This window comes from Plectropomus leopardus, chromosome 7 (genome assembly GCF_026936395.1).
Source record: "Plectropomus leopardus strain MGB_pleo_1.0 chromosome 7, ASM2693639v1, whole genome shotgun sequence".
NCBI lineage: Eukaryota > Metazoa > Chordata > Actinopteri > Perciformes > Serranidae > Plectropomus > Plectropomus leopardus.
In genome coordinates this window covers 3,928,745-3,954,774 of record NC_142182.1, presented here as the reverse complement: position 1 = coordinate 3,954,774, position 26,030 = coordinate 3,928,745, and the positions used below count along the sequence as shown (strand labels likewise).

The 26,030-nt window shown below is 40.4% G+C and overlaps 1 protein-coding gene across 2 annotated transcripts in view; it reads left to right on the top strand.

The window, feature by feature from the left end:
• The window catches only part of far1 (fatty acyl CoA reductase 1), a 44,127-nt gene that overhangs the window by 3,696 nt on the left and 14,401 nt on the right, over window positions 1-26,030 (top strand). The window contains exons 2-10 of one of the 2 annotated variants that reach the window (XM_042495964.2): window positions 8,399-8,514; window positions 10,416-10,532; window positions 12,724-12,899; window positions 13,902-14,081; window positions 16,284-16,461; window positions 18,233-18,277; window positions 23,928-24,055; window positions 24,182-24,249; window positions 25,780-25,951. In XM_042495964.2, coding sequence (XP_042351898.2) covers window positions 8,443-8,514; window positions 10,416-10,532; window positions 12,724-12,899; window positions 13,902-14,081; window positions 16,284-16,461; window positions 18,233-18,277; window positions 23,928-24,055; window positions 24,182-24,249; window positions 25,780-25,951 — 1,136 coding nt within the window. In that variant the 5' untranslated portion in view covers window positions 8,399-8,442. Of the gene's footprint in view, window positions 1-8,398; window positions 8,515-10,415; window positions 10,533-12,723; window positions 12,900-13,901; window positions 14,082-16,283; window positions 16,462-18,232; window positions 18,278-23,927; window positions 24,056-24,181; window positions 24,250-24,754; window positions 24,927-25,779; window positions 25,952-26,030 lie in introns of both variants that reach the window. The other variant, XM_088079688.1, reaches the window with a different exon arrangement.

Sequence of the window (26,030 nt, the reverse complement as noted above, 5' to 3'; positions counted from 1 at the left end):
CCCAGAATGACACCCAGAAATAATGCACTGCTTGTTTTTATGCTTGGACAGCTGTGGGATCAAAAATGGCACTTTGATTTGGTTTCAGCAGCAAATTTTGTGCACTTAACAAAATGAATGTAATAATTTTGTTCAAACTGTGTATGTTAGACTTATTGTAGGAGCTGAGCTGGAAATTACAAGATTAATCAAAAATGCACAAATTTGCCATAAATGTATGCCATATGCATGAACACAGTTAAAATTATCAAAAAAATAAAGAACGAAAAGTTCATAATACACACTGAACAGTCCCTGAGGGTTAAACCTTGAAGTTTCCTCAGTGTGTAAACGGTTAACCTCGGCCTCAGGTGCCCCGTTTAAGCTTTTTAATGCATCCGATCAATTATTCAAAGTGAAGATGTGGCATCAGGGATCAACTTGCTGCCTGTCCGTCTGACTGTAAGCTACAGTAGCTCTCCGGCAGACACACGATCAAAGGCCGCAGCAGGTCTCTGCCGGGCTCAGGCCGAAGATTACAGAGCGCTCTGTTTGTCAGCAACCAGATAAGACGAGATTTTAGCTTTCGAAGACGTGCACGTGCGGGAGAGAGCCAGGCTCTCTGCCGCAGAGGGAGAGCAGCTTTTACCTGTTTGTCCCAGTTCTGCATTGTTCACACCGACATGAATGCAGTGACAGAAACAGGACACCAGCTTGGTGTCACACAGATTTCTCTCTTTTGAACTTCCTCAAGACAAAATCCAGAAGTTTCCCTCTCGTTGGTTCATGACCACATCTTGCTTGTTTTCTCACACATGAGCACACTCGATTTGTAGACGAGGCAGCCGGAGGAAACGCGAGCTCTGTCAGTAAATGTAGTGTTACCTCAGCGGCGTGCACTAATTTCTTGATGCCTGTAAAATCTGTCGTCGGCCCTCGGCTGTATTGAGGTTTTGTTTGTGCAGCCTTGTTGTCGCTCTGGACTGGTTTCTGGCATTTGAGAAGCTTCTGTTGTAGAAATCTGGTGCAGTTTCTTTTCAGAGTATGCTTGTTTGGAATGAGCTGATTTCTTGGCCTGTGGCATTGTTTGCAGCTTTTTTTGAACTGCTCAAACAAGCAACTTCACACCTGACTAAGGTGGACCCTGGCAGTCCTCGGCTGAACTGTACTATGTGTGTGCAGAACAGGGTGCAAAGAGCAAAGCGGTTGTATTTAGTCCTTTATTTAATCAAAGGTGTGTTTTGGGTGTGAGGTGAATTTAACCAGTCAGATGTCACTTCCTGTTCCCTGCACCTGCTGCACTGCTTTTTACAGTGTGAATTCAGCACATTGTTGAAGTGAGCGGTTTTCTGCTGGGAGTAAATGTGACTGCAGCAAATATTGTTGGACGTTATAGTAGCAAAAGTAAAAACTCAGCGGAGGAAAGTTAACTACAATGTTGGCTGCTGAAATAATTGTTGAAATGTGCACAGAGTCTCTCTGAGGGGAGTTTACGCAGCAGCAAGTCTTGCATGAAACATTAAACTTTGGTTGGTTTGGCCTTTAGTTTGCACAACTGCATTTTGTGAGCCTGAAAATGCAAACTTTTGAAACCGCGTTACAGAGTGTAATCTTGGGAAAATAGGTGCAATATGTTATTTTATTGCTGTGTGAGTGCGATAGGTGTCGTGTGTGCGGTGTGTACCGGGTGAAAGTGTGACTGTGCAGTTGCATATCTGGTGTTGTTTCTGCTCAGGCTGTTGTGTTTTTAATATCATGGTGTGAAAATGGTTTCTGTTGTAAGTGTGGAGACTTTATCTGTGCAGCACTGAGTCCGAGACAAATTTCCCCTGCAGGGACAATAAAGTGTATCGTATCGTAAAATGCAGCCTGTCTCTCGCCATGTAAACTGTCGATGAGCGAATCCTGTGAGAACGGTGACGTCACTTTGCGCGTGTTGTTCTTCTATGATGCGTCATTACAAAGTTACACCGCCGACTACTGGCCTGTCGTGCACCACAGCGTTTTCAGTTGTGTTTGCGGATCCGTGTACACGAGGATCATTTTCACAGTATTATCATATGAACACAGATATGTTCAAAAACACAAAGGAAAGACTCCGTTTTTAGTAGGGCCGTTCTCGTTTAAACGTGGCCTGAATGTAGAGTCGTGCAGCAGCTCTGCTCTGATCTCTGCTATGTTCATATTTTAGAAAATGCTGAGAGTGCATGTGCATTGTGAACCTGCTTAAGGAGATGAATCTTACTATCTGAAATAAAAGGGAACCCCAGAAATGAGTCCTGAAACCCAGATATCAGTTACTATTCCAGCGGCTCCGGTTACCTCGTCTCTTTTTTTTTTGCAGTGATCCAAAATCCAATGGAAACATCCCATATGTTTTTTGGTGAAGGAACCAGTGCGAAGTTAACTTTGGTGTCAGCCAACAGAATAATCTCTTCCCTGGGACGCTCCGTGTGCCCTTTAAATAGCAGGAAAGTCAAGTCAGATTTTATTATCCCACTGGGGGAAATCTGGTCGCAGACAGGCGTCCAAACATATTTATCATAAAAAAGAGAAAAATCACATAATGAAACTATTAAGACAAAAAACAAGGACAAACAGAACAAATTCAAGATCAGTTCAAATGAAGAAAAGACACAGCAGAGCGCTGAAGTGCTGAGGTGCTGAGATCATGTGGAAATTCAGGCTTCTGCATTTCAGGCTGTGCAAACAAAAGACACTTTGTGTCTTTATGTCCTCTGAGCAGGAACTCTGTATCTGCGTCCTGAAGGTTGACGCTCATACTCTTCCTGCAGAGGGTCATCAGGACGGTTCAGTGTCCTCAGGACCCGTCTGTAGTCCAGGTCAGAAAAAAAAACAAAAAAGAGGAAACACTACTAGTGTTGTGAGGAAGCATGTGAGACTATGAAAGAAACTACAGACGTTGGACGTCTCTGATTAAACCAAAGTTAAGATTCTGATTATTATGCTTTATGCCGTGTTTGGTGTAAACCAGCAGTTTGACATTAGCAGAACGAGCTTTCTCCGCCAGACAAAGCAGCTTTATTTGTATTGAACATTTCAGTTCAACAGGCAATAAAATATACAGATTTATAATAAGAGTGATGAGATAAGATTCAATTTTTTCAAATTAAAATCACTCAAAACAGCAAAAGTGCAGACAAGAGGTGCAAAGATAAAAAGATTTTTTTTGGTTTAAAAGTAAGTTTGCAGTCGATAGTGGGTCGAGTAGACAGTGTGTTTAAGAAAAACCAGTACAATTCAACATAAATCAACATGCAACACAACACATTCATATTTTTTCCTCTTTATTGTGTTACTGATAAATGCTTTGGTAATAAATAGAGAATCTGCTAAAATGCTTAAAGTGGAGTCTTTTTGAGTCATAGTTGTCCTTAATTGTAGTTCTCTTTCAATTTAATTTGTTGAAAATAGATTTTAATTTTGAGAACAATTACTTTACCCAAAATAAATATCAAAAACCTGATTTATTACCTTTTTAAATAATTTGGTTACAAAAGGCCAGGGGCCAGTCGCAACAGCTCCGTACATGTTTCTTGGATTTTAGGACATTTGTAGGACTTAAGGATGTTTCTATTTTCGGACATTTCTCTGATTTCAGAACTTTTCCAGGACTTTAGGAAGTTTCTAGGATTTTCGGACATATGGGGCTCAGCTTGGACCTCTGTCGGGGGCTGTGGGGGATCCTCCCCGGGACTTTTTTTGATAAACAAGCTCTTTTGATGCTGTTTATGCACTCTGGCACCCTATGAACACTAAAAGTGCATAAACAATTCCCAGTGATCACTAATTTCATTAGAAACTGGTTGTGGGGCCACCTGGCACCTTATCAGGGGCCAGATTTGTCCTGCGGGCCGTAAGTTGATTATCATGTTTGGGACAGTGGGATAGTGTTTTTCTGCACTCCTGCATGCAGTCCCATACTGTAGTCATATTGTCAAAAACCGTCCTTATTGGAGACTATTTAAAATGTTGACGTTGGATTTGTCTTGGGACTTTTTGTTTCTCGTACGTGAGAAGTTTGAGGCGCTCGTCGCTCGGCCGTGGTCGGGGGCGACATGCTGGAGCTGGCCACTTGGCACAGGATGTGTTGCAGCAGACTTCATGTGCAGCGTTGGCCGGAGCGTGGCTCACAGTGTCACTGCAGACTCCGTTAATGTCCTCTTTCACTCCGAATTCCTGTTTTTAGAGTTATGTAATATGTTTGTGCTGCTGTACGATGGCAGAATTCACTGGCAGTATTTTAACGTTGTATTTGTATTGAATTTGTATTCAGGCTGCTGGTAATGAGCCGTGTTTGCTTTCAACATCCTGTCTGCGCTTCTCACGCAGGCCGACACGTTGCTCAGAAATGGGAACTGAGAAATGTCTCCGCTCTTCTCGAGCTGCTTGTTCTCAGAATCACAAGAACGAAGGTTAAAATGTGAACTTAACTCAACCTCCAGTTTTTAATGAGACTCCCAGTGAACACTGCACATGCAGTACTGTGGTGCACTCCTGCGCCTGACTGTATGCAAAGCAGAACAACTGGTTTAACTGTAACTGCGCGAGCAGTGACGCTGTTAAAGCTCAAACAAGTGGAACGGATCCTGCAGGTTTCCATCAGCGCCGCCTCTCAGCCGCACTGAAGCGTTTCCAGCCGGCCGCTTTCTTACCGTTTAAGGTCAAGTCAGCGTTACTTTTTAGATCTTGTTTGTTTGATCTGTGTCTTTTTACTGGACACTGATTAAAAAAAAAATAAAGTTAGACTGTATAATTCAGTGTTTTTCCTGGATTGAATCACTGGGTGTGTTTTTTTGGAGAGGACACCTGTAGCAACCAATAATGTTAATTACCTGAAAATGCAATAAAACTTTGAGCTCACCTGCAGTAACTTAACCAATAATGCCATAAAATGTCCTGATTGATATTATAATAACATGTTTTACTGATCATGAAAAAATGTTTTTTAGGAAGTACTTTTTTCAAAACTTGGGATGTAATATAATATAGTGTTTTTTTTTAGTATTATTTTGTACTCATAATTGTAACGTGTACAGATATACAGTTTATTTTACAGGTAGTGTTTTCAGAAGGAAAACATGAAACTAATATCCGACTCTGATTTCATGTTTTGAATACGTAAATGCAAGTCTTTAAGTTGAATTTGAAATTTACGAAATATGGCAAGTGATATGTTGTTATTAGATGTAGTAAACCAAAACTGCTAGTTTTTGCAGCGGCCCGGGGTGACAAAAAAGTTGCAAACTGCTGCTTTAACGCTTTTTTTCCGGGTTACTTTGGTAAAAAAAAGTATTTTGGTAAAAATGTCATTATCAGCCAGGACATTTTATTACATTATAGAGTTTTATAACATATTTAATCAAGTTAAGTGCACATTTTATGACATTTTCAGAAGATTATTACATTATTGGATGCTCCAAGACCTCTGCGGGTGATTCAGTAGTCCAACCGTTTGGAGATGCACTTGGAATTATCCGTGCTCCGTCTATAATTTAGCTTAATCTATGAAAATGTCAAGGAAAGAAAAATAACTGCCAGTTTCATTTATGTGTTTGGCACAATTTTCCCCCAGCTGGACCATTTGTGCACTTATGGAAAAAAACATATATTATGTTGTAAGCTCTGCAGGCAACGCTGTATTGGATTATTGTCATGGTTTCAAAATCAGTCCCAAACATGGTTTTTCGTCTCTTCTGCCCTTTTTTTAAAATCCTATTTCCAGTGTAACTTAAATAGTCCCAGATGGCTAATTGTAAACTGGTGCTTTCAGATTGATTGAAATATTTGGGTTGTGCAGAGGACTTTCTGAAATCTGTTTCACAAGAACAGACTTTCTGTTGTGCAGAGAAATGAGTCGAGAGTTAGTTGTGCAGAACAAAATGATTTATGTTCCCAAAGAATAATTTCAGTCCCAAGTGTGACTGCAGCCGCAGCAGATACGGCCCTGCATTCAAGATTTATCTGCACCTGCTCACAGAGCGGAGATATTCCCGGTATATTTCAAACCTATGGAAAATGTAATTCTGCATGTTGTCGTTGAGGAGATAAAAGGACTGTGGATAGATTAGTTTGAGTTTTTGGCAGGTTTTATCACTTTAAATTACTGCAGTTTGTTCCAACAAACTACAATTATAGTGAAGATCTAAAATTATTTGGTTGACATTCAGGTTTTTTAAAAACACTATAGCAATGTTGAAAGGTTATCATTACACAAGTTAACCCTTTGAAACCCGGGTAGACATCCCTTTTATTATGCTGCTTTCAGACGCATGTTGCAAATATTTAAACCTTTGAACTCTGCAGATTTGTGCAATTCCTTCAGAAACATGAGAAGCAAAGAAATGAGGAGCTTGGTAAGAAAAGTTCCACGAATTGCAAGAAATAACTAGATTTAGAAAATCATTGTAAAAAATTGGGGGAAAATATCTCTGAAGAAGCTAATTTTCATAATTATATATTTAAAATTATGATAGAAATTTATTATACTTTTTAAAGCATTTTCCCCAGATCATTTCCATTTTTTTTTTTTTTTTTTTACTATTTTTAAACTATTTTTCACATTTTTATTTTTACTAAAAAAATATTTTAAAAATGTCTAGGGAAAAAGAAAAAAGTTAGGGAAAAACTAGATTTATAACATCATCTTTTTTTTAATCAAAAATTATGCTACAGAATTATTATAATTTTTAAGCACTTTTTCGGGTAATTTACATGTTCGTTTTTTGTTTTACTTTCTTTTTTTTGTTTTGTGAATATTGAAATATTTTTTAGGTTATTTGTTTGTGTTATCTTGTACCTCTCATTTTTTCTTTTTTTTCTTATTGCCTTCTTCTCATGTTTTCAAATTGGCTCAGGTTTGAAAGGGTTAAATCAGTATTAAATCACTGGCGGTGTCACTCTGAAGAGCCGACTGATGTAAAAAAAGCACACAGAAAATCCTCGTAGTTAATGATTCGACGCGTTATCTCCTGAATGGCCTGTTATCAGCTCTGCAGAATCATTCACTTAAAAATAAACATAATCTGACTGATAACGCCACAAACAGTAGTGCAAAGAGTTGGGGGGTTCAACATGTGGCTCATGAGTCAGAACCGGCCCGTCAAAGGGTCCAGTGCGGCCCGCTGGAGGACTTTTCCCTCTTTATTTTGACGCTCTGGTGAAGGTGACGAGGTGCAAGTTTAGCAGTGAGGAGTTTACTTCATGTGACATGCTGCTGTGCTTTTGTTTGTCACTTCATAAGTAAAAATATCACATTCGGCTTTTGAAAATGACATAGGGCATTTTCCATTGTTATGTGAAATTTTAAATTAAATGTTAAAGACTGAAATATCAAGACTTGATCAAAAAAAAAGGATTAAAACTCAGCTGATCTCCATCAGGAGAAGCTCCATTTCCATTTCAATATTTCTAAAAACTGTTCGGTGCGTGGAAGTTTGTGGCATCACTTTTCATGAAATCAGGTGAAAATACAGTAAAATCCAAAAACAGAAGAATTTAGTGATCACAGAGGGCCACATCACACTGCATAGGCTTTTCATAATCGAGCTTTAAAAAATACGATAAATTAATGTTTTATTTTATTTTCATTGAGTTCATTTTTTAACCGACATCAGTCCTATTCATAAATATCAATTAGTCATTAGTTTTCAGAGTATTAATCATTTAAATTGCCATGTTTTAGATGAAAAAAACACAAACAAACATTATTTTCAATATACTACATGCTAAGTAGATTTTTTCATGATCACAGTCTGGGATATGTCAATAATTAGCAGCAGCATTTATTGTGACAGTGCACCTGGTGGAAATAGCAGGTATTTTCTCTATATGCAATATAAGGTAAAAAATGACATCATCAGGTGGAAAACAGTAAAAATTACAACTTTCAACGTAAAAGCCCAGAATGACACCCAGAAATGATACAGTGCATGTTTTTATGTTTTAATGGCGGTGAGATCAAAAATGTCAGTTTGAATGGGCTTCAGTGGTGCAATTTTTTTGCATTTAACAGTCTGAATGTAGTTTAGTTTACACAGTGTATTTTAGATTTATTGTAGGAGCTGAACTGGAAAGTCTTAGAATAGACAAAAAAGTTTAAAAAATGAAGAATGAAAAGTGCATCAGGGGTTAAATACTGACATAAAATGTGTTTTATGGCCTTTTTAATAAAGTGACTTGACTTTGCTTTTTTGCCCCGACATAATCAACCTGATAAAAACTGCTGGAGTCTCCACAGACTCGGTCTCCCGGCCTGTTCTCTCACTGGATCTTTGTTTCAGTTTTTTTTCAGCCTCCACAGCAGAAACTCCTCATGAAACAAGCTCAGGCATGACGTCGGTCTCACCGTTAAAATCCTCCCTTTTGTCTTTTTTGTGTTTCTGTCCTGTCTGTGCAGGTGGAGTGGTGTTGAGGAGCTTATTGAACGGGACGACAGACATCATGGTGAACATCCCAGAATACTATGCGGGGAAATGTGTGCTGATAACCGGAGCAACAGGCTTCATGGGAAAGGTAACGTAGCAGCTGAACTGGCAAATAACCAGTAGGACGTGAACGAACCTAATAAAATGAGCCACAGAGCGCGAGGAGAGGAAACCAGTTGGGATGGTGGTTTCTTTTCACTCCAGAAACGACAGAGAGAGACGAGCGAATGAGTGACAAACTCTACGTTTTGTTGCTTTATTACAGCAACAAGCTGCAGGCAACTGAGCACCCTTTACTTACGTCCACTAAAAGTGTTTGTTTTTCCACTCAAAATCTCCGATTGTTATTCTAAGCGTCTGACAACATTATGGAAATGATCCTTGAAGATATAAACAGTTTTGTTAAAGAGAAAGATCTCTTTTTTGTTTAACCAGCAACGGCCCCAAAATTGCTACCATCAAACCCACCAGACTCCATTTAAATAAGCAGTAATTTTATTGTTTTAAAACCCACTTCATTCAGAGCCAACAGAAACAAAATAAAAACCACAAAAACCGTCTCGGTTCATATTTCCACTGTTCTGACAATCAACAAGTCTGGTTTTGGTTAAAATAAACCCTAAATTCGCCCGGTTAGATGTGAAAATATGCTGACTTGATACATATTCAATGAGTGTTTATTTAAATGGAGTCTGGTTTGTTTGGCGATGGTGTTTCCAGGTTTCTCTCTGTTTAAACAAAAATGATCTCACTCTTTACAGAAGTATTTCACTGCTGGAAAGATTATAACACAAGGCCGTCTGTGCAGCAGAAAGACGCAAAAAAAAAATTACTTAAACTTTTGAAATTGTACTTGATTTTATTTTTATAAAATAAATGATTGATAATTTATATTTATTTAATAGTTATTTTTACAAAATAAAAAGGTCACATTTGATATAAGATGACCTTTGGTGTTCTAAAAGGTACCTATTGAATAAAAATTATTATTATTAATTAATTGTTGCTAAATGACCAAAGAATATGGAGGAAAAAGGACTGTGATTAATGCTCAGGCAATTTTCTCGGGTGATTTTTTTTTTTTTTTTTTTACTTTCATTGTTTTTTGATGGGTTTTTTTTATTGCTAATTTTAAAGTAATTTCCTCTGCTTTTTTAAAACTTTTTTTTGTTTCTAATTTTCTTTCTCTTTTTTCATCATTTTCGTGGCTTTTTTTTTTTTTTTTACGCTTTTCTTTGTCTTTTTTTTTTTACTAATTTTGTGCTATTTCTTATTCTTATTATTTATTATTATTTCTGAAGTTTCTTTTTGCTTTCTTTCCATGTTTTTGGAAGAAATCAAGCCAATTTTCTCAGGTTTAAAAGGGTTCATGGACATAAATTGACGGTACTTGATTGTCTGCAGGGATTACATTGCCTTTCATACTGGACCAATTTCAAAAGTTGCCATTCCCATTTGTCACTTAAACACAAAATGGTAAAATAGGCTCAATGCCAGAAAATACCAAAGTTACCTTTAAGAGTTTCATCAGAGCAGTTTCAGTCCACTGCAGGAAGATTTCACACCATTGTTGCTTCACTTCCTTTCACACCACAAAGTGAAGCAGGATTAATGAAGATTGTCCACCGGTCACAACAATGTGACACTTGTGTTGTGCTGAATTGTGGCTGTGAAGACGGAGAACGTTCATAGTTAAACAGCAGATTCATAAATACGTTTCTGTTGAACAATAAATGTGGCAAAGCATTTATATGGACGTCCTTTTGCTGCCTAATTCTGCCAAAACGCTGCAGCCTTCGTTTGCTTTCATGCGTTTGAGTCTCTGTTCAGATGTTGTGGAGGAAGAAACGCTCTCAGTTTAACACGTTAGTTTATTTCTCTCAGCTTCTGCAACGGACAAAAAGAGTTTAGTTATAATTAATGTGCATCAAGTCAACGGTCCGAAGAGGAAAAGATGACTTTGTACCTCTCGCTTCCTCGCTGTTAAAGGTGCTGCTGGAGAAGCTGCTGAGGTCCTGCCCAGAGGTCAAAGGTGTCTATGTGATGGTCAGGTCAAAAGCCGGTCAGAGCCCACAGACCCGCATCGCTGACATGATCAACTCCAAGGTGAGAAGTGGGAGATGAGGTGGCACGATCTGATTGGTGCGTGGAGAGGGTAAAGGGGGAGGGAGAGGCCTGTCGCAGCGGCTCTGTGTGAACTCCAACGTCGGCCAATTTACAATTTAAAAACACAGCTTGCACCACACAGGTTTGTTGTAACACAGAGTTAAGATGCAACTTTAAATTTTCCTCCTCTACTGAGCAGATATATGTTTTTCAGTATTTTCTCCAGGAGAGCAGATGTGACTGACTACACCCTGAAACATGTACAGGGTTTGTACGGTCATGGAAAAACTAAAAAAGTCATGGAATTAAGTTTCACAAATTATGTTTTCACATTTTCTGGCCGTGATAAATGATGTAATTTTATTTTTTAATTAAATAATTAAGATTATTTTTTGGCATTTTAGCCTTTATTAGATCAGACAGATCAAAAGCGTGAAATTTGGAGAGAGAGAGAGGGGACGACATGCAGCAAACGGCCCCGAGCGGGAGTCGAACCCGAGGCTGCTGCAGCAAGGACCCTGCCTTCATTCATGGGGCACCTTTAGTTTTTTAAAGAAAAAAAAAAAGCCAAGATTTTTTTTAATTGGAAAAAAAAACAATTTCCAAATAAACTTTAAGACAAAAAATTGCAGAAATTCTTTCTTTAAAAATCACTGATTTTTTTCTTTGAAAAAAACAACCCCAAAATACAAGAAAACAAGCAAGCAAACCAAAAAAAAGAAAAGAGAGAGGCCAAAATTCTCTGAAGAAAACGCGCCCTCCGAACTCGTGGGACCCTGCGTTTACGATGACTCCGGCATACACGGCATGTAGTGTTGATTTACTCAACTATTTTTTCCTCTTTGACACACACACACACACACACACACACACACACACATACACACACATACACACACACACTCCAGCATTTCATTTATTTAACCTTTATTTAAGAAAACCCTCTTGAGATTAAAAATCAGTGTCCTGGTGAAGACAGGCAGCAACTGTTACAGACAGCATCGAACAAAAGTACAAAACACAACTCCAACACAACATAAAATATATAAAAACAATATATTAAACAATATAAAACATTAAAATAACACAAACTCACAGTGTTTACTGCTCTGTGTCACACACACATTGCTTTGGTTCTGCTGCTGCAGGAATCTGCTGCATGCTGGCAAAGCTCACACTGTCACTGCCTACAGTCTCTCCTGTAGATGAGAGGAGGGATACGCAGAGCGGAGCTGCGATCTGTCGCAGGAGTCGATGTAAAGTAGGGCATTCTGCCATCAGCCATGCACCACCAACACTACCAACAGGAAGCTGGGGAAAATATGCTGTACTTCGACTTAAATATATTCTACTGAGCACCGAATAACAGTCCAATGAATTATTCTTAATTATACAAATGTGCCTAAAGCAGTGACAGCCAGCTTACGGCTCGCAGCCCAAATCTGGACCCCCATAGGCTGCTGAGTGGCCCTCCAACCATTTTCTAATTCACAGTGAAAATAAACCGATTCACACTGGGAACTATTTTTGTACTCTTAGTGTATAAATAAGGTTCCACTGGAGGATCCTCTGCACCCCCTGACAGAGGTCCTAGCTAAGACCCTAATATCCTAAAATCCTTAAAATTTCCGTATGGCCTAAAAACATCTTAAAATCCTTGAAACGTCCTAAAATCCTAGAAATGTCCTAAAATGCAAAAAAATTGCCCAAAATCCTAGAAATGTCTTAAAATCGGAGTACTGTCCTAAATCCTAGAAATATCCTGAAGTCCTAAAAAATGCCCTAAAATTGGAGAAATGTCCTAAATCCTAGAAATTTATTAAAATCCAAAAATGTCCTAAAATTGAAAAAAAAAAATCTGAGAAATGTCCTTATTTCCTAAAAACGGCCAAAAATCCTTGAAACATCCTAAAATCCTAGAAATTTCCTAAAATTGGAGAAATGTCCTACATCCTAGAAATGTCCTAAAATCCTAAAAATCTGAGAAATGTCCTTATGTCCTAAAATGTCCAAAATCCTGGAAACATCCTAAAGTCCTACAAATATATATGGGGCTGCTGCGACTGGCCCCTGGCCCCCTGTCATTTTGCAAAAGTGGCCCCTAAGTAAAACCTTTTGAGTGTCCCTGACTTCAAGTTTACAAAACGCTGTATTTTGTGCATCATTGTGACTTCGTCTTTTCTCCACACAGTTGTTTGAAAGATTGCAGGACGAGCAGCCGGACTTTGCAGAGAAGATCATCGCGGTGAACAGCGACCTCACGCAGCCGGAGCTGGATCTCAGTAAAGAGGATCAGAGCGTCCTGGCTGAAAACATTAACATCGTTTTCCACTGCGCCGCCACCATCCGCTTCAATGAGCCTCTCAAGTGAGCCGTCTTTTCGTTTTTTATTTAGTTTCTTGGTCTTAATGTTTTGATGAGTTTTTTTGGGAATATGAACAGAACATCATTTTCCTGCCGGTCTCTCTCTGATGCACAGACCTGAGCAAGATGGCATGGAAAGATGATGACGAAGAACTGAACCAGAAATGGCCAGAAAAAGTGCAATAAATAAGTAATTAATTACAAGGAAATACGCAAGAAAAAAGTATAAAGCAAACTAAAAGAAAATGACCCCCAGAAAGTGTTAAAAAAGGAAAATGTGTATTTTTTCCTGTGAAATAATTTTAAATAAACGTAAGAGAATCCTAAAAACAGAGTACATTTTCCCCTCATTCTTTTGGTCATATATATCTACAAAAGAAAAAGACAAATTAAAAAAGAAAATGACCCAAAGAAAGTGTTAAAACAAGAAATGCATTTTTCCTTTTTCTGTTACATAATTTTAAAAATATGAAGACAATTATTACTATAGTTTTTGGGAGATTTTTTTTTGTCTTGTTTGTGATAATAAATATCATCTTTCCTGCCCAGCTAATTTTCCTTGTCACTTTTATGAATTTTTACAGTTTCCAAGTCACTCACTATGTTTTTTTTTCTGTGTTTTTGCAAGAAATCAAACCAGTTTTCTCCGGTTTTAGAGGTTTGAATTCTAGTAAAAAGGCTCCTGAATGCAGCACAAGAAAGCTGATGGCGATCCAGGTGTTAAAGGGTTAACCATGGTTATGACTTCCTTCTTGATCTTGTATGATTTGGTGTCACTTTATGGTCTGTTGTGTTTAAACAGTCAAATAATAGTTGGGCAGGAGGATGTGTAATATTATTGGTGTTTATAATACGCACTGTACACAGAGATACTTCACACCAACAAATCACTTCATCTGCGGGAAACGTGATTTATTTCGGGATGTTTGTTGGCACGTTTCTCGCCTCCTGCACTTCATTTCATCCACTGAATAATCTTTACCGTCTTCCTTTTCTTCCTCTCAGAGATGCAATGCAGCTGAATGTCCTGGCCACCCAGAAGATGCTGGCTCTGGCCCACAGGATGAAGCACCTGGAGGTCTTCATTCACGTCTCCACGGCCTACGCCAACTGTGACCGAGAGCTCATTGAAGAAATCGTGTACCCTCCCGCCATAGACTACCGCAGACTCATCGATTCTCTGGAGTAAGTTCTTTTCAGAAAGCGTCACGCTGCGCAGTCGTGGTGACGGTTAGTTTGTCGACGGCCTTTTCGTGTCATTAGTACGCAGCAGCGTGGGATTGAGGTTTTTAAAAGGATTCTTAGTTTCTTGCTGGATGCATAAAAAAACGCAGGAATTAAGATTAATGTCAGTGATACTCTGAGCGGGGCAGCTTAGCCGTGGCTGCAGAGTAAACAGCTGCTTACAGCACTAATGTTGTAGAGGCTGCCAGTCTCAGCTGCTCAGATAGATTAGTGAAGCATTAGAAGCCTGCAGAGAGAGTCCAGATTAGAGGCGTGATTCTCAGGGATTGCAGCGTCAAGCTTTTGAGGGAACTTGGATGGATGCGTGCAGAGAGACGGCGTGCTGCGTTTGACTGTGGACTTTGAACAAATTGACCTTTCGGTGGGAGAAAAGTTGCTTGATCAGATGTAAAATCAGAAAATCATGGACTGATTTGTGATTTTCTTTATGTTGTTTTTTGTGTAGAGAGTTTGTGTCGGTGTAAACATTTGCAAACCAGTTTGGTACGAAGCCAAACACCAGACAGGACCAGAACATTAGATTTCCACTAGTTCTGTTTTTCCCACTTTTGGCCACACTGATGTGTGTTTACATTCGGGGTCGACAGATTATCGGCTGATTATCTGATGCTGATATTCTACATTTTGCGGACTATTATTATTATTATTATTATTATTTTTTTGTATTTTCGTAGCACCTTTAAAAACTGTTGTTCATGGGGCGCTTGGTGGCTCAGTGGATCGAGCGCCGCCCCATATGCAGAGGTTGTATCACCGCAGCGGCCGCGGGTTCGATTCCGGCCTAGACCCTTTTGTGCATGTTGCCCCCTCTCTCTCCCTCTTTAACGCTTAAACTGTCTTGTTCATTAAAGGCAATAGAAGCCCAAAAAACAGTCTTTAAAAAAACAACAAAAAACAGTTATTTACAAAAGTGCTCTGAAAAAAGCAAAGGCAGAAACTCAGGGAAGAATAAAATAAACATCCACGAACATGCCAAACAGAGAAAGAACTAAAACAGTCGAACAAAACGTTTAAACTAAAGGCCAATTTTACTTTTAAAATCACTGATAAAATTACTTAATTAAAAAGTGTGCGTATTGCACTAACAGCAGGGGAGACAGTCTGTAATACGTGCAACTTTGACTTTGTAAAACTTCAGGGACCTATTTTAATTTCTTCTCTTTTTTGTTCACTGAACTTAATTAAAAAAAAGATGGAGCTTGCTTTATGTGATGTTAAAAGTTTCAAAAAGCTTTTAAACAAAGTCTTTTGTTGGAGTTGGTTTTAATCCAAATTCTATATTTCAACAGAGATATTTTCATTTTTATTGTAAATGGATATTTGTTCCAAATATCAGTTTTTGGTTTCATTAAGTACCAATAATCGGTATCAGTATCGGTCCTAAAAAAACAATATCGGTCAACCCCTCGTTTGCATCAATCTTCTCTGGAGCTCGTCCGAAAGCGCACCTGACCGCCTGCAAGCAGGTAGCAGCGACATCTCACAGCCGACCTGTAATTACTGAGTCAGTGAGATTTAATGCAAAACCTAGCGGATTAAAATGGTTGACCATAATCAGCAACCAAAGTGCTTTTTCCCCTGCAGAGGTCTAAATATTGTTTGTGCACAAGAAACCGATAAAGACATCAGACTGAATATTTTTTAAAAGAAAGCTAAAAACACGTCTGTTCACCCTCGCCTTTAAATACCTCCAACTATAAAACGTTTTTACGCTTCACGCTGCTGCAATTCTTTTACAGCGTTGTCTCTTACTTGATTGTGTGACTTATGGTGTCCTCTTATGATTTTAAGCACTTCATTTTTCATAAAAGTGTCCTTTTATGCTGAATTGCCTTTCTGGCCTGTTTTCATGTGAAGCACTCTGTGCTAATGATGCTCCTATTTAAAGCACTTTGTGCTGCATTTCTTGGATTGAAAGTGCTGTGTAAATAAATTATTATTATTATTATTATTATTATTATTAATCTCTGACGGATGTCTTCATGGAAAACACTGTTTTATAAGTGCACTCGTTGGATTTCTGTTATTTCTATCTTGCAGCCTGTAGCATGTTAGTGTGGCTGTAGAGCACATTTCACTGCTCTGTATCAGCTCTGTCTGTATTTAAGACTAACCTTGTTTCTTTTCTTTTTTTTGCTCCAGCTGGATGGATGACGAGCTGGTGTCTGCTCTGACTCCCAAGCTGCTCGGGGAGCGTCCCAACACTTACACCTTCACCAAAGCCCTGGCTGAGTATCTGGTGCAGCAGGAGGCCGGAGACCTCAACGTAGCCATCGTCAGACCTTCGATAGTTGGAGCCAGCTGGAAGGAGCCCTTCCCAGTGAGTGACTCACACTAGTAGTATCGAATTGCATTTTTCACATTTTTTTCCTTAGATCAGGGAGAGAATTTCTGTTGAATAGAAAACATTAACGGTACTCAGATTAATTTTGGATGCTGTTTAAAAATGCACCAAGAAAAAGAGCAAAGCGTACCAAGAATCACAGCTGCTCCGTGGGTTTGTTCTGTTTTTTGATATGTGAGCCTGCTGAATGCTGCAGAAGGATTTTTATGGATTCAAAAATGTTCAAAACAGAGCTATCAGTTGAAATCAGTCTCTGAAAGTACTCGGCTTCTTTTGCCGCCAACACAGAGACGCTGGGAGCAGTTCAGCAGTGAATATGCAGGAATGTGAGGAATGTGGAGTGAAGAAGCTCTGCACACCTTTGCTCCTGGCCGATCACTGCGGAAAGCAGGGGGGCTGCTGCATGTCTGGTTTAGGAAAATTTAAGAGAGACCATGGCGGACACAGACAGCTCCTGTCTGGACTCCTAAAAGGGGCGTTTCACTGTTTCAGACAGAATCGCTCTTGCAAAGTTGCACCTATATCTTATAGGTGCAACTTTGCAAGAGCGATTCTGTACTTTGTACTGGTAACAATCGTATGCTGAACCATGAAAAGGCTATTTTTTTAATAAAAAACACCAACATATTAACCCTTTGAAAGATGAGCCAGTTGGATCTATTTCCTTCTAAAACATGGGAAAAAGGTGATAAGCAACTTCAGAAAAAATGACCCCAAAAAACAGCAAGAAAATAGTTAAAAGTACAAGTAAATTACCTAAAAAAAACCCCCCAAAAAACAAGGACATGACCTAGAAATGGTGCTTAAAAAACAATGAACAAAAAATGCTGTGATAATTATACATATACTTTTTCCAAGACATCTTCCCTTGCTTTTTAAAAATAATTTTTAAAAAAGTATTTATTTTTTGCCATTTGCTGTAACATTTTTTATCAAGTTGCCTTTTTTTGAAATGTTTTCGAATAAAATCAAACCAATTTTCTCAGGGTTAAAGAATTAAATACTTGTAAAAGGAGTCCGAAAGCAGCACAGGAAAAGTGATGGTCACTCCAGGTATCAAAGGGTTAAATCTGTCATCATGTGAACTGTAGAGAAGCAAGCAGATCCAGCAGCATTTCAGTAACTCTAACAAGGTGCTTGAAGTGCTCGAATCTCGTACTCAGAAAAAGTACTTGTGTGTTATTGAGAGAAGAAACGAAGGATAAATTATTTTATGAAGTGTATTGCATAAATGTTTTAAACGAGAGTCAAAGACGGCAGTGCTTTCAATTTTTTTCTAATGTTGCATAAAGCAGTATGAGTTCAGCGCGTCAGAAGGTTTATAAACTGCAGAAGATAATTGACTTTGAAACACTCAGCAGTGTTTCAAAGTCGCGAGGTTGAGTTTTATCAATCACATGGCTGAATATTCATAACCAGCTCATTGATAATTCGTCAGTTTTAGGCCGTGGTAGCATATTTGCTCCACCAGCAAATTTGCAAAATTCTTTTGCAACAGATGGTTATGTGGAGAAAACAATTTCATCCTTGTAAATAGTGCTAAAAAAAATACTTTAGAGTGACTTAATTTGACTTCTCCCGTCTGTATGAGCCCCTGCTATAACCAGCACAGTGTTTGAACAACTCTGAACAGCTGGTCAATAATTAAAAAGTTGTTTATCAAGAAAAAGGACAACTGTATTTTCTGTCAAATAGTCAGCTCGTTCCAGCACTAATTTGTACTTCTTTCCTCTCTCTGCTCTTTCAGGGTTGGATTGATAACTTCAACGGGCCCAGTGGAATATTCATCGCAGTAAGTAACGAGAGAAAACACGTTTTAGTTTGTCTATATACAGTATTAAAAAAATGGAAAGTTCTGGTCCTTGATTATGATCTGCTGAGCTGCGTTCAGAGCTGCTGTAAAATACTCAATAATCACTCATCTGTGACTGCATGACCACAGTATAACTGCGCCAATTTACTGTTGATTCAAAAAGTCATTTTTTATCATGAATTTTGATTTACTGGGTGGGCTGATTGTGGATAAATGGTTGAAAAAGAAAGACGTCGGGGTGCCTGGTGGCTCAGTGGGTAGAGCGGGCGCCCCATGTACAGAGGCTGTGTCCTCGCTGCAGCGGCCACAGGTTCGATTCCAGCCTCGGCCCTTTGCTGCATGTCACCCCACCTCTCTCCCCCCTTCACACTTTTGCTGTCCTATCAATTAAAGGCAAAAACGCCCAAAATAAAAGAAAAAGAAAGATGTGATAGAGGAGATGAAAAAAAAAGGAGATGTGCTGAAATGACTGAGACAAACTGAAGAGCTGAAAAAGAGAAAGAAAGAAAAGAAGGCTCTACATCAATGATACACCTGTCAGCCTATCCTGATGTTTGCTGAAAGATCCCGAATTCATCCTTCAAAAAAGCCAAACAAACACTCTCAGGCACTGACCCAAACACAGCTGATGGTCTTGTAAGCAAAGTCCAGTTCAGTGTGAAGCTGCATCGGACGGAGAGGTAAAGAAGACGACCCGAATTTTTTATCATCCACTTGGACGAGAAGAGTCAGAAATTCGGTACGACGTCATTCAATGGATGAATTTAAAAAGAAAACACAAAGATGCAAGCAATTTTTTTTCGATGGAAAAATTCTTATCGTTGTTGCCGCCAAATCATTCGGCTAACCAACCATCCATGGTAAGTTGATGTTAATGTTAATTTAGCTAGCTTGACTGTTTTTATTTGTGGTCTGTTAGGCTTCTTATGCAGCCTTCGTGTCCTCTAAGGCTTTGCTCCACAGCTTTTTCAGCTTCCTCCTCTGTTGTACCAGGCGCTCTCTGTTGTTTGTGCTTTCTGCCTTTTTGTTGTTATTCCACAATTTGCCCCGTAGTTGTAAATAATTTACCCCATTGTCTGAAGCTCCTTCTTCACTGTGCCCCTCAACCTTTCGAGGATGCTGGTCTGCATTAATGGCCTCCCATTTTGATTTTTCTGAGGCTCCAGGCCAGGTCCCTTTGGGCTTGATTTGCAAAGGCTCTTTCTCCTTTGCTGATTTTCTTGGCTCGACTGGCTCTGAAAGCCCCTCAGAGTCTTCCTCTGTGCTTGAGTTCACTGTCCACCATTCGCTGGACTTCACTCGACTGACTTAAATAACTTCTTAAAAAGTACTGATCAATCCGAGGTCACCGCTTGACCACCATCAAGCACCTTTTCTTTCCTGGGTGTGTTTTCAGGCCCTTTGCAGATGTTATTTTCATCCAGCCACAGGAACACACCTGGAGCTCCTTGTCAGATTATTTTTCTGTATTGGCTTCTCATACGATGCTTGCCTTCTTCTTATCCATTCCTGGGTCAGTAGCCGTGTGGTCAGTGAGTCGTCGTCCGCCCCCACTCTCGCCGACTTTGGGGGGTAATTTGCCTTTGGTTCTGTTCGTAGCTACAGGTGAGAGTCTAAAAATACTGCTTCGTATTTGATCCTGCAGACATGGGTAGCTAACCCATGTCAACCCCAAGTGGGGTCTATTCCCTCCGGTCATCTGTCTCTCCTCGCCGTCACAAGGTCTTTCCCTTGCATGCAGCTACAAACATTTCAAAGCATAGGTTGAGATGGTTTTTATCCCTTAAGCCTTGGAAGGCCTTCTGCACTCGATTGATGTTTTCCAACCTCCAACTGATGTTAGGGTCACATCATCAGTTGTGTACCTCAGCGTCATTGGGTGTTTTGGCCTTTAAACACAACACACCCTCTGCTGAGGCAGGCCCACCACGGGCTGATCAGACCTGGATGTGTGTCCCTGTCTTCTTGGGGCCCAACTGGGGTCTTTCCTCCTCGTCAATAAGCACTGGCTGCAGCGTTCTGCAGTCTCTGATGTTTCCCTGACTGTCTGGCGTAGGACTAGGCCATGGATTCCCAGCTCTTTAAGCAGCCTGACGGTCGATGTTGCAATAAAGCCCCGGCAGCCCACCTCCACTGGGCGGACTGTTGCTCTCCACCCTTTTTGCAGCATACCTCACCCTCTTCGTCTTATTTGCCTCATCAACAGCATCCTCCCACGGTACTGTCAGCTCTACAAAGTAGACAGTTTGCAGAGTGCTGGATTGAAAGCCGCTGGCCAACATCAACCGGCATTTCCCAGGCCTTCCAGGTGTCCAGTCCTGGTGTTTGGATGAGGCTTTTTTTGTGGCTGCTCCCCTTCTCGGACAAATGGTATTTTTGGAACTGTGCCTGATGGTCTGCAGGGAAGGGCATTGGCTGCTGTTCTCTTGGTTTCAGCTGCTGCTGCCAGGCATTTCAGCACTTGGTTTTGCCTCCACATGTATCTGCCTGGATGTGTCTGAGGGTGGCTGGAGTTGAACACGGGGGACATGAAGGATCATCACCCAGCCACTGGTTGAGATTTTTGGGCGAAGGCAGGATGTCATACGTTGCCTTAACTAAGAAGCTGATTCTGCTTGACTCCATTTCCCATAAGTCTTTCCAGCTGATCTTCCTTTTTTCGATGCTCTCACAATTTATCCAATGTCCCTCCCGGGCCTGTGAGACCACCTTGGTGCATCTTACTGCCTCCTCCTGGCTCCGAACTTCCATGACCACCACCTTTTGGCGCTCTGGTGGTGTTGCCTTGGTCCACAAGGGTCTGCCGTGACATAGTCCCAGCCCTCCTCTACCTAGTTGGATATAGCCCACGATCTCAGCATGCTGGAGTGCTGATTTTGCCTATTGTATAGCTTCCTTTGGTGACCATTTCCATCCTGTTGTTAAGGGATCTCGGGACTCTGAGAGGGTTAACTCCAGTCTTGCGTTGGAGCATTTAAACTCCTCTTCAAGAGAGGCAGCTCAGGCATGCCGTGATCGACCATACAGGCTGATGTTACTCAGATATCTTGGGACTCGCAGCCACTTCCTCACATAGGAGCTGTTATTTCCTCTCCATCGTCTCTGCTGCTGTGATAGAAATATTATTACTGTCAGTGGCCACGTTAGTCGTGGTAACAGGCCAAACTGTAGGCACCAGAGCTTTAGGTTGCCAGGGAGCAAGGATTGGTCAATGTTTTCAAGGCTTCAGCTGTTTGATCTGTTCACCATCACTGAGGCTTGCATCATAGCATCTCCCCAGGTTTTTAATGGGTGTCTCAGCCTTCCTTTGGTGATGGAAATGCTTTTTGATTCGGATAGATTTAGAACACCATATTTCCTAAAACAGTACAACATTTCAGAAAACAAACTTCCCCACACAAATCATTTTCCAAAATACTACATCTCACAAGATACTGCAATCTTTCCCAAAACACTGTGCAATTTCCAAAACACTACAGCATTTCACAAAATACTATATTTTACAAAACAAAACATTTGGTGAGACTTAAACTGCGAAAGGTCGGTACCACTGGTCAACAACTCCTTCTCACTGACCGGATGCACTGTCAGTCTGTAACAAATGGAAGTGGCCCACTTCTTCTTCTGTTGGCTTTCCGGTGGACGGGATGCCTTGTTGCTGCCACTCACAGGTTTGGAGAATAAGATAAAATAACACTTTAAAAATGAGCAATTGTTGCAGATGTTGTTGTTGATACATATGTGATTATAAAGTAAAAGCAACATAAGAACTTTTTCTTTCTTTCTTTTAACGTCAGGTATACTTGAGCCCATGTGGTTGAAGTTCTTTGTCTCCATGTTGCCATGGATTTGTAAAGCAGCTGGCACTTTCCACTGCATCTGTGTGTTGCTTGGCAACCACTCTGCTAAATGTCACTGAAGAAATATATGGCCTGGCACAAGAATGGTTATTGTCCTCAATAAACTGTTGCTGTTTTTGTCGCTCTGTGTTTGTTGTATGAAACATTGCTTTGCACCCTGTTGTCATCCATGTATGACACAAAGCTGCATCAGGAAAGGTTATGTACAAATGCAGCTGCAGTCCTGAGATGCATTGACTACTGCAGCTTGAACTTCTTAAAATGACAAATTTATGACTTGCAGTTGCTCCATTGGCAGATCAATAATTAAACTCTGTAGTTAACAGATTTGACGGGTCAGACACACCCACGATTTAATGAGGAATCTTCTCCTTGTTTGTGGGAGTGTTTTTTTATTAGCCTGTTTTATGTTTCCATGTAGCATTACACAGCGTGCTGGCTCATATAGTTCATCTTGTACTCTAAGCCTCTGTTCAAAATCCACCAAGAGAAATGTACTCGCAGTGAAGCAGGAAGTGGTGTGGGTATGGTTGTAAACAAAAACTCTAGAGCTCGCGGCCTAATAATGGCAGTCCACAAACTGTAGATTATACAGAGTTTTGTCAAACACTTCACTGTCATAAACATCTATCACTGCCGTTACACTCACTGAAGCCAAACTGCCTTTAAAAAAAAAAAAATCTGCGGCTCACATAACTTCACAGTGCAGTTATAAAACAAAAGTTTTATAGTTTGTGCGAAGCAAAGGAGGCAGATCAATTTGCAACCAGAAGCAAACGTGTCTCATTTTACATAGAAACAACTCGAACAAATTCTTCTAAATGTATCATTACTCTGGCACTTGAAGTTAGGATCTGTGTGACCGGCTTTTTCTTTACTGACTATAATATACTAGTATTGCTCATTTTGTCATTTTTTAACCTGGACCCTGTTTTCCCATGTACAGTATTTGTGTCTCTTGGGAACAACAACAACAAGCTCTGCAGCCAGCGATGGCGATACAGGATGCAACGTAATCCCCACAGGCTATTAGGCACCATCAGCTTGTGTCAAGTGCTTGTTTTTGCCACTCAGATTCTTATTTTACGAACCCTAAAAGAGAAGAAATGTTTTTTTTCCGTACCTTTGATTTGTTGTTGTATGTTTCATGTCCCCATCTGAAGGACAAGTCTCATTCTGAAATTACTCAGACTTTTCACATTGTGAAAATGGGCTAAATATTCAGCAATGACTGAACATCTTTTAGGAGAGTAAGGTTTGCTTTCTGAACTCCAACACAACAAACTGTTCCTGGCACTCTTCTCTGCAACTCTCAAGTTAACTCAGTTTTCTTCCTGAAACTAGTCACCTTTTGTGAGATTGCAGAGCGTGACTTTTTGTGAGCAAGACTTGGACGTTAAAAAAGACTTGGTCTGGCAAAAAAACCAATCTGAGCCTGTTAATGGAAAAACAACTATCTTAGCAAGTAAGTGTCAAAATAACGATGTGAGCCTGTCGGGGTCAAAATAACGATGTGAGCCTGTCGGGGTCAAAATAACTATCGAAGCCTGCCGATGGCATAACTATATAAACCTCGTTGATGGCAAAATAACTGTAAGCCTGTCGCTGGCAAAAGGACAATGTGAGCCTGTCGGTGTCAAAAACAAGAATTTTGAGTGCTTCTCTAAATTGTTGTTCCCACGGGACACTTAGGGAGTACAGCGTTCAGGTTGCGTCTCTTTAATCTGAATGCTCGGGAACTTTCTGTAACGTTCTTTCACTTCCTTTAGGCTGGAAAAGGGATTCTGCGTACAATGAGAGCGTCTAACGATGCTGTGGCTGACCTGGTGCCTGTCGACGTGGTCATCAACGCCACGCTGGCTGCAGCCTGGTACACTGGATCACAGGCACTCAACAGGTCTGAGAAACACCTGAACACTCGTGTTCTCACGCACATCTTCAAGTCTAGTTGTATTGAAATGTTGATGCTACTTTAAAAGTAGAACTCAGTGGATTTACTTTGAAGTTTTCACTCTTTTTACAGGTCTAAAAGCATCCTGGTTTACAACTGCACGACCGGTGGGATCAACCCGTTTCACTGGGGGGAAGTTGGTATGATGCCTCTTTTGTCTCGCTTAAACACAGCCTCTGTAAAGGCCCCTTGCAACCAAAGCTTCAGCTTGTATGTTTAAACGTGGCGTCTAATGTCGTGCTCTGACTGTAATCTGATCCACTGCCTGCCACGCCCAAACTCAGAGATTTTGGTCACCTGTTCCTTGTGGATCCTGGTTTGTAGAAGGATCAGTATGGAGTTTTCCCAGAGTAAATCCCACCCTTAAACAAAGGTAACAGGTTGTTGCTCACATGGCAGGTGATTATGGACATTAGATAGACATAAAAAGGTAGTTATAGGTTATTTCTTGTGAGGTAATTATATAGTATTGTTTTTTATACACTTGAACAATCAAAGAAATATACTAACATTTGGGTTAGCTGCAATAAATCAAGGTAAAATTCATCCGATGAAGTTTTTGCCAGTAGGCTTTTAGTCAGGGAATAAATAACTGTACTGAACTGCTGATTGATGACTTGTGTTGAACAACCTTCTGTCTCTTAGAGTACCATGTAATATCCACATTCAAGAGGAACCCCCTTGAGCAGGCCTTCCGTCGGCCCAATGTTAATCTCACATCCAATCACCTAATCAATCAGTACTGGATCGCCGTGAGCCACAAGGCTCCGGCCTTCCTCTATGATCTGTACCTCAGGCTGATTGGACGAGAGCCCAGGTAACCTCATCATCGCCGACTCGGACGTGCCGCACCTCTGCTGTTTTAACGCCAAAACCCCTCTCACGTGCACAAACACCTCTGCTGCTTTAGTCCTGTCACTTTTCTTTCAGTTCAGTAGCCTAACGTCGTAGCTGCGATGCTAATGTGTCACATGATGCTTGTGTGCAGTCTTGTTGGGAGCTGAAGAGAGTATAACCCAGCTGGTCTCCTGCACTCGGAGGCGATTACCGATGGGTTCTGCACTCTTTACATTTTGCTACTTGCAATGTTTGTATTCTCAGTTGGGTTCCCAAAAAAGTCGGCACTGAGGTCGTCTCAGTCCAGCTGATAAATGGACTAAGGTGGACTTCAGTCTGAAGATGGTTTGGGAACCCAACCCAGGTGTTGGCCCTTTGAAAAACCTCTGCTAGCTGCTGAACTATATGTGATGTGAACCGGATCTGTTGCCTTTATAATCAATTTTCACTCATTATCTTTGTATTTTAGTAGTTAACATTAGTTTAAGGGACATTTAAAAATATATTTAGATATATATATCATGTATCGTAATATCACCTTAAAATGTTGCAATATTATTACAAAGCCATTTTGCCCAGCTCTAACTCGATGTCATCTCATACTTGAGTTTTAGCACGCTGTTTTTTGGATTTGGGAGAGCTGTTAATGTTTACTAATATTTTTGGACTGTCTGAGACTGTAGGAATATCTATTAGTTTAAAAAAAAAAGGCTAGCAGTGGTCAAACCATCCCACAGGGCCTGCATCTAGTATCAGCAGGAGGAAACGCACATTCTTCTTCATCTCGTCCTCTCTGTGTCCTCCTTGTCCTGTCGTGTATCTCTCTTCTACAGAGTACTGTATAAACATGACCTTCAAGACCAATCCCTTAGAGCAGGCCTTCAGAAGGCCCAATGTCAATCTGCGCTCCAACCCCTTTACTAATCAGTACTGGACCACGGTCAGCCACACGCTGCCGGCCCTGCTCTATGACGGCTATCTCTGGCTGACGGGCCGCAAGCCCCGGTAAGGTTGCAACTGCCCCCCCTTCGCACTCTACCCCTGCCAGTCAGCCCTCACCTTTCCCACAAACCCACCCTCCCTC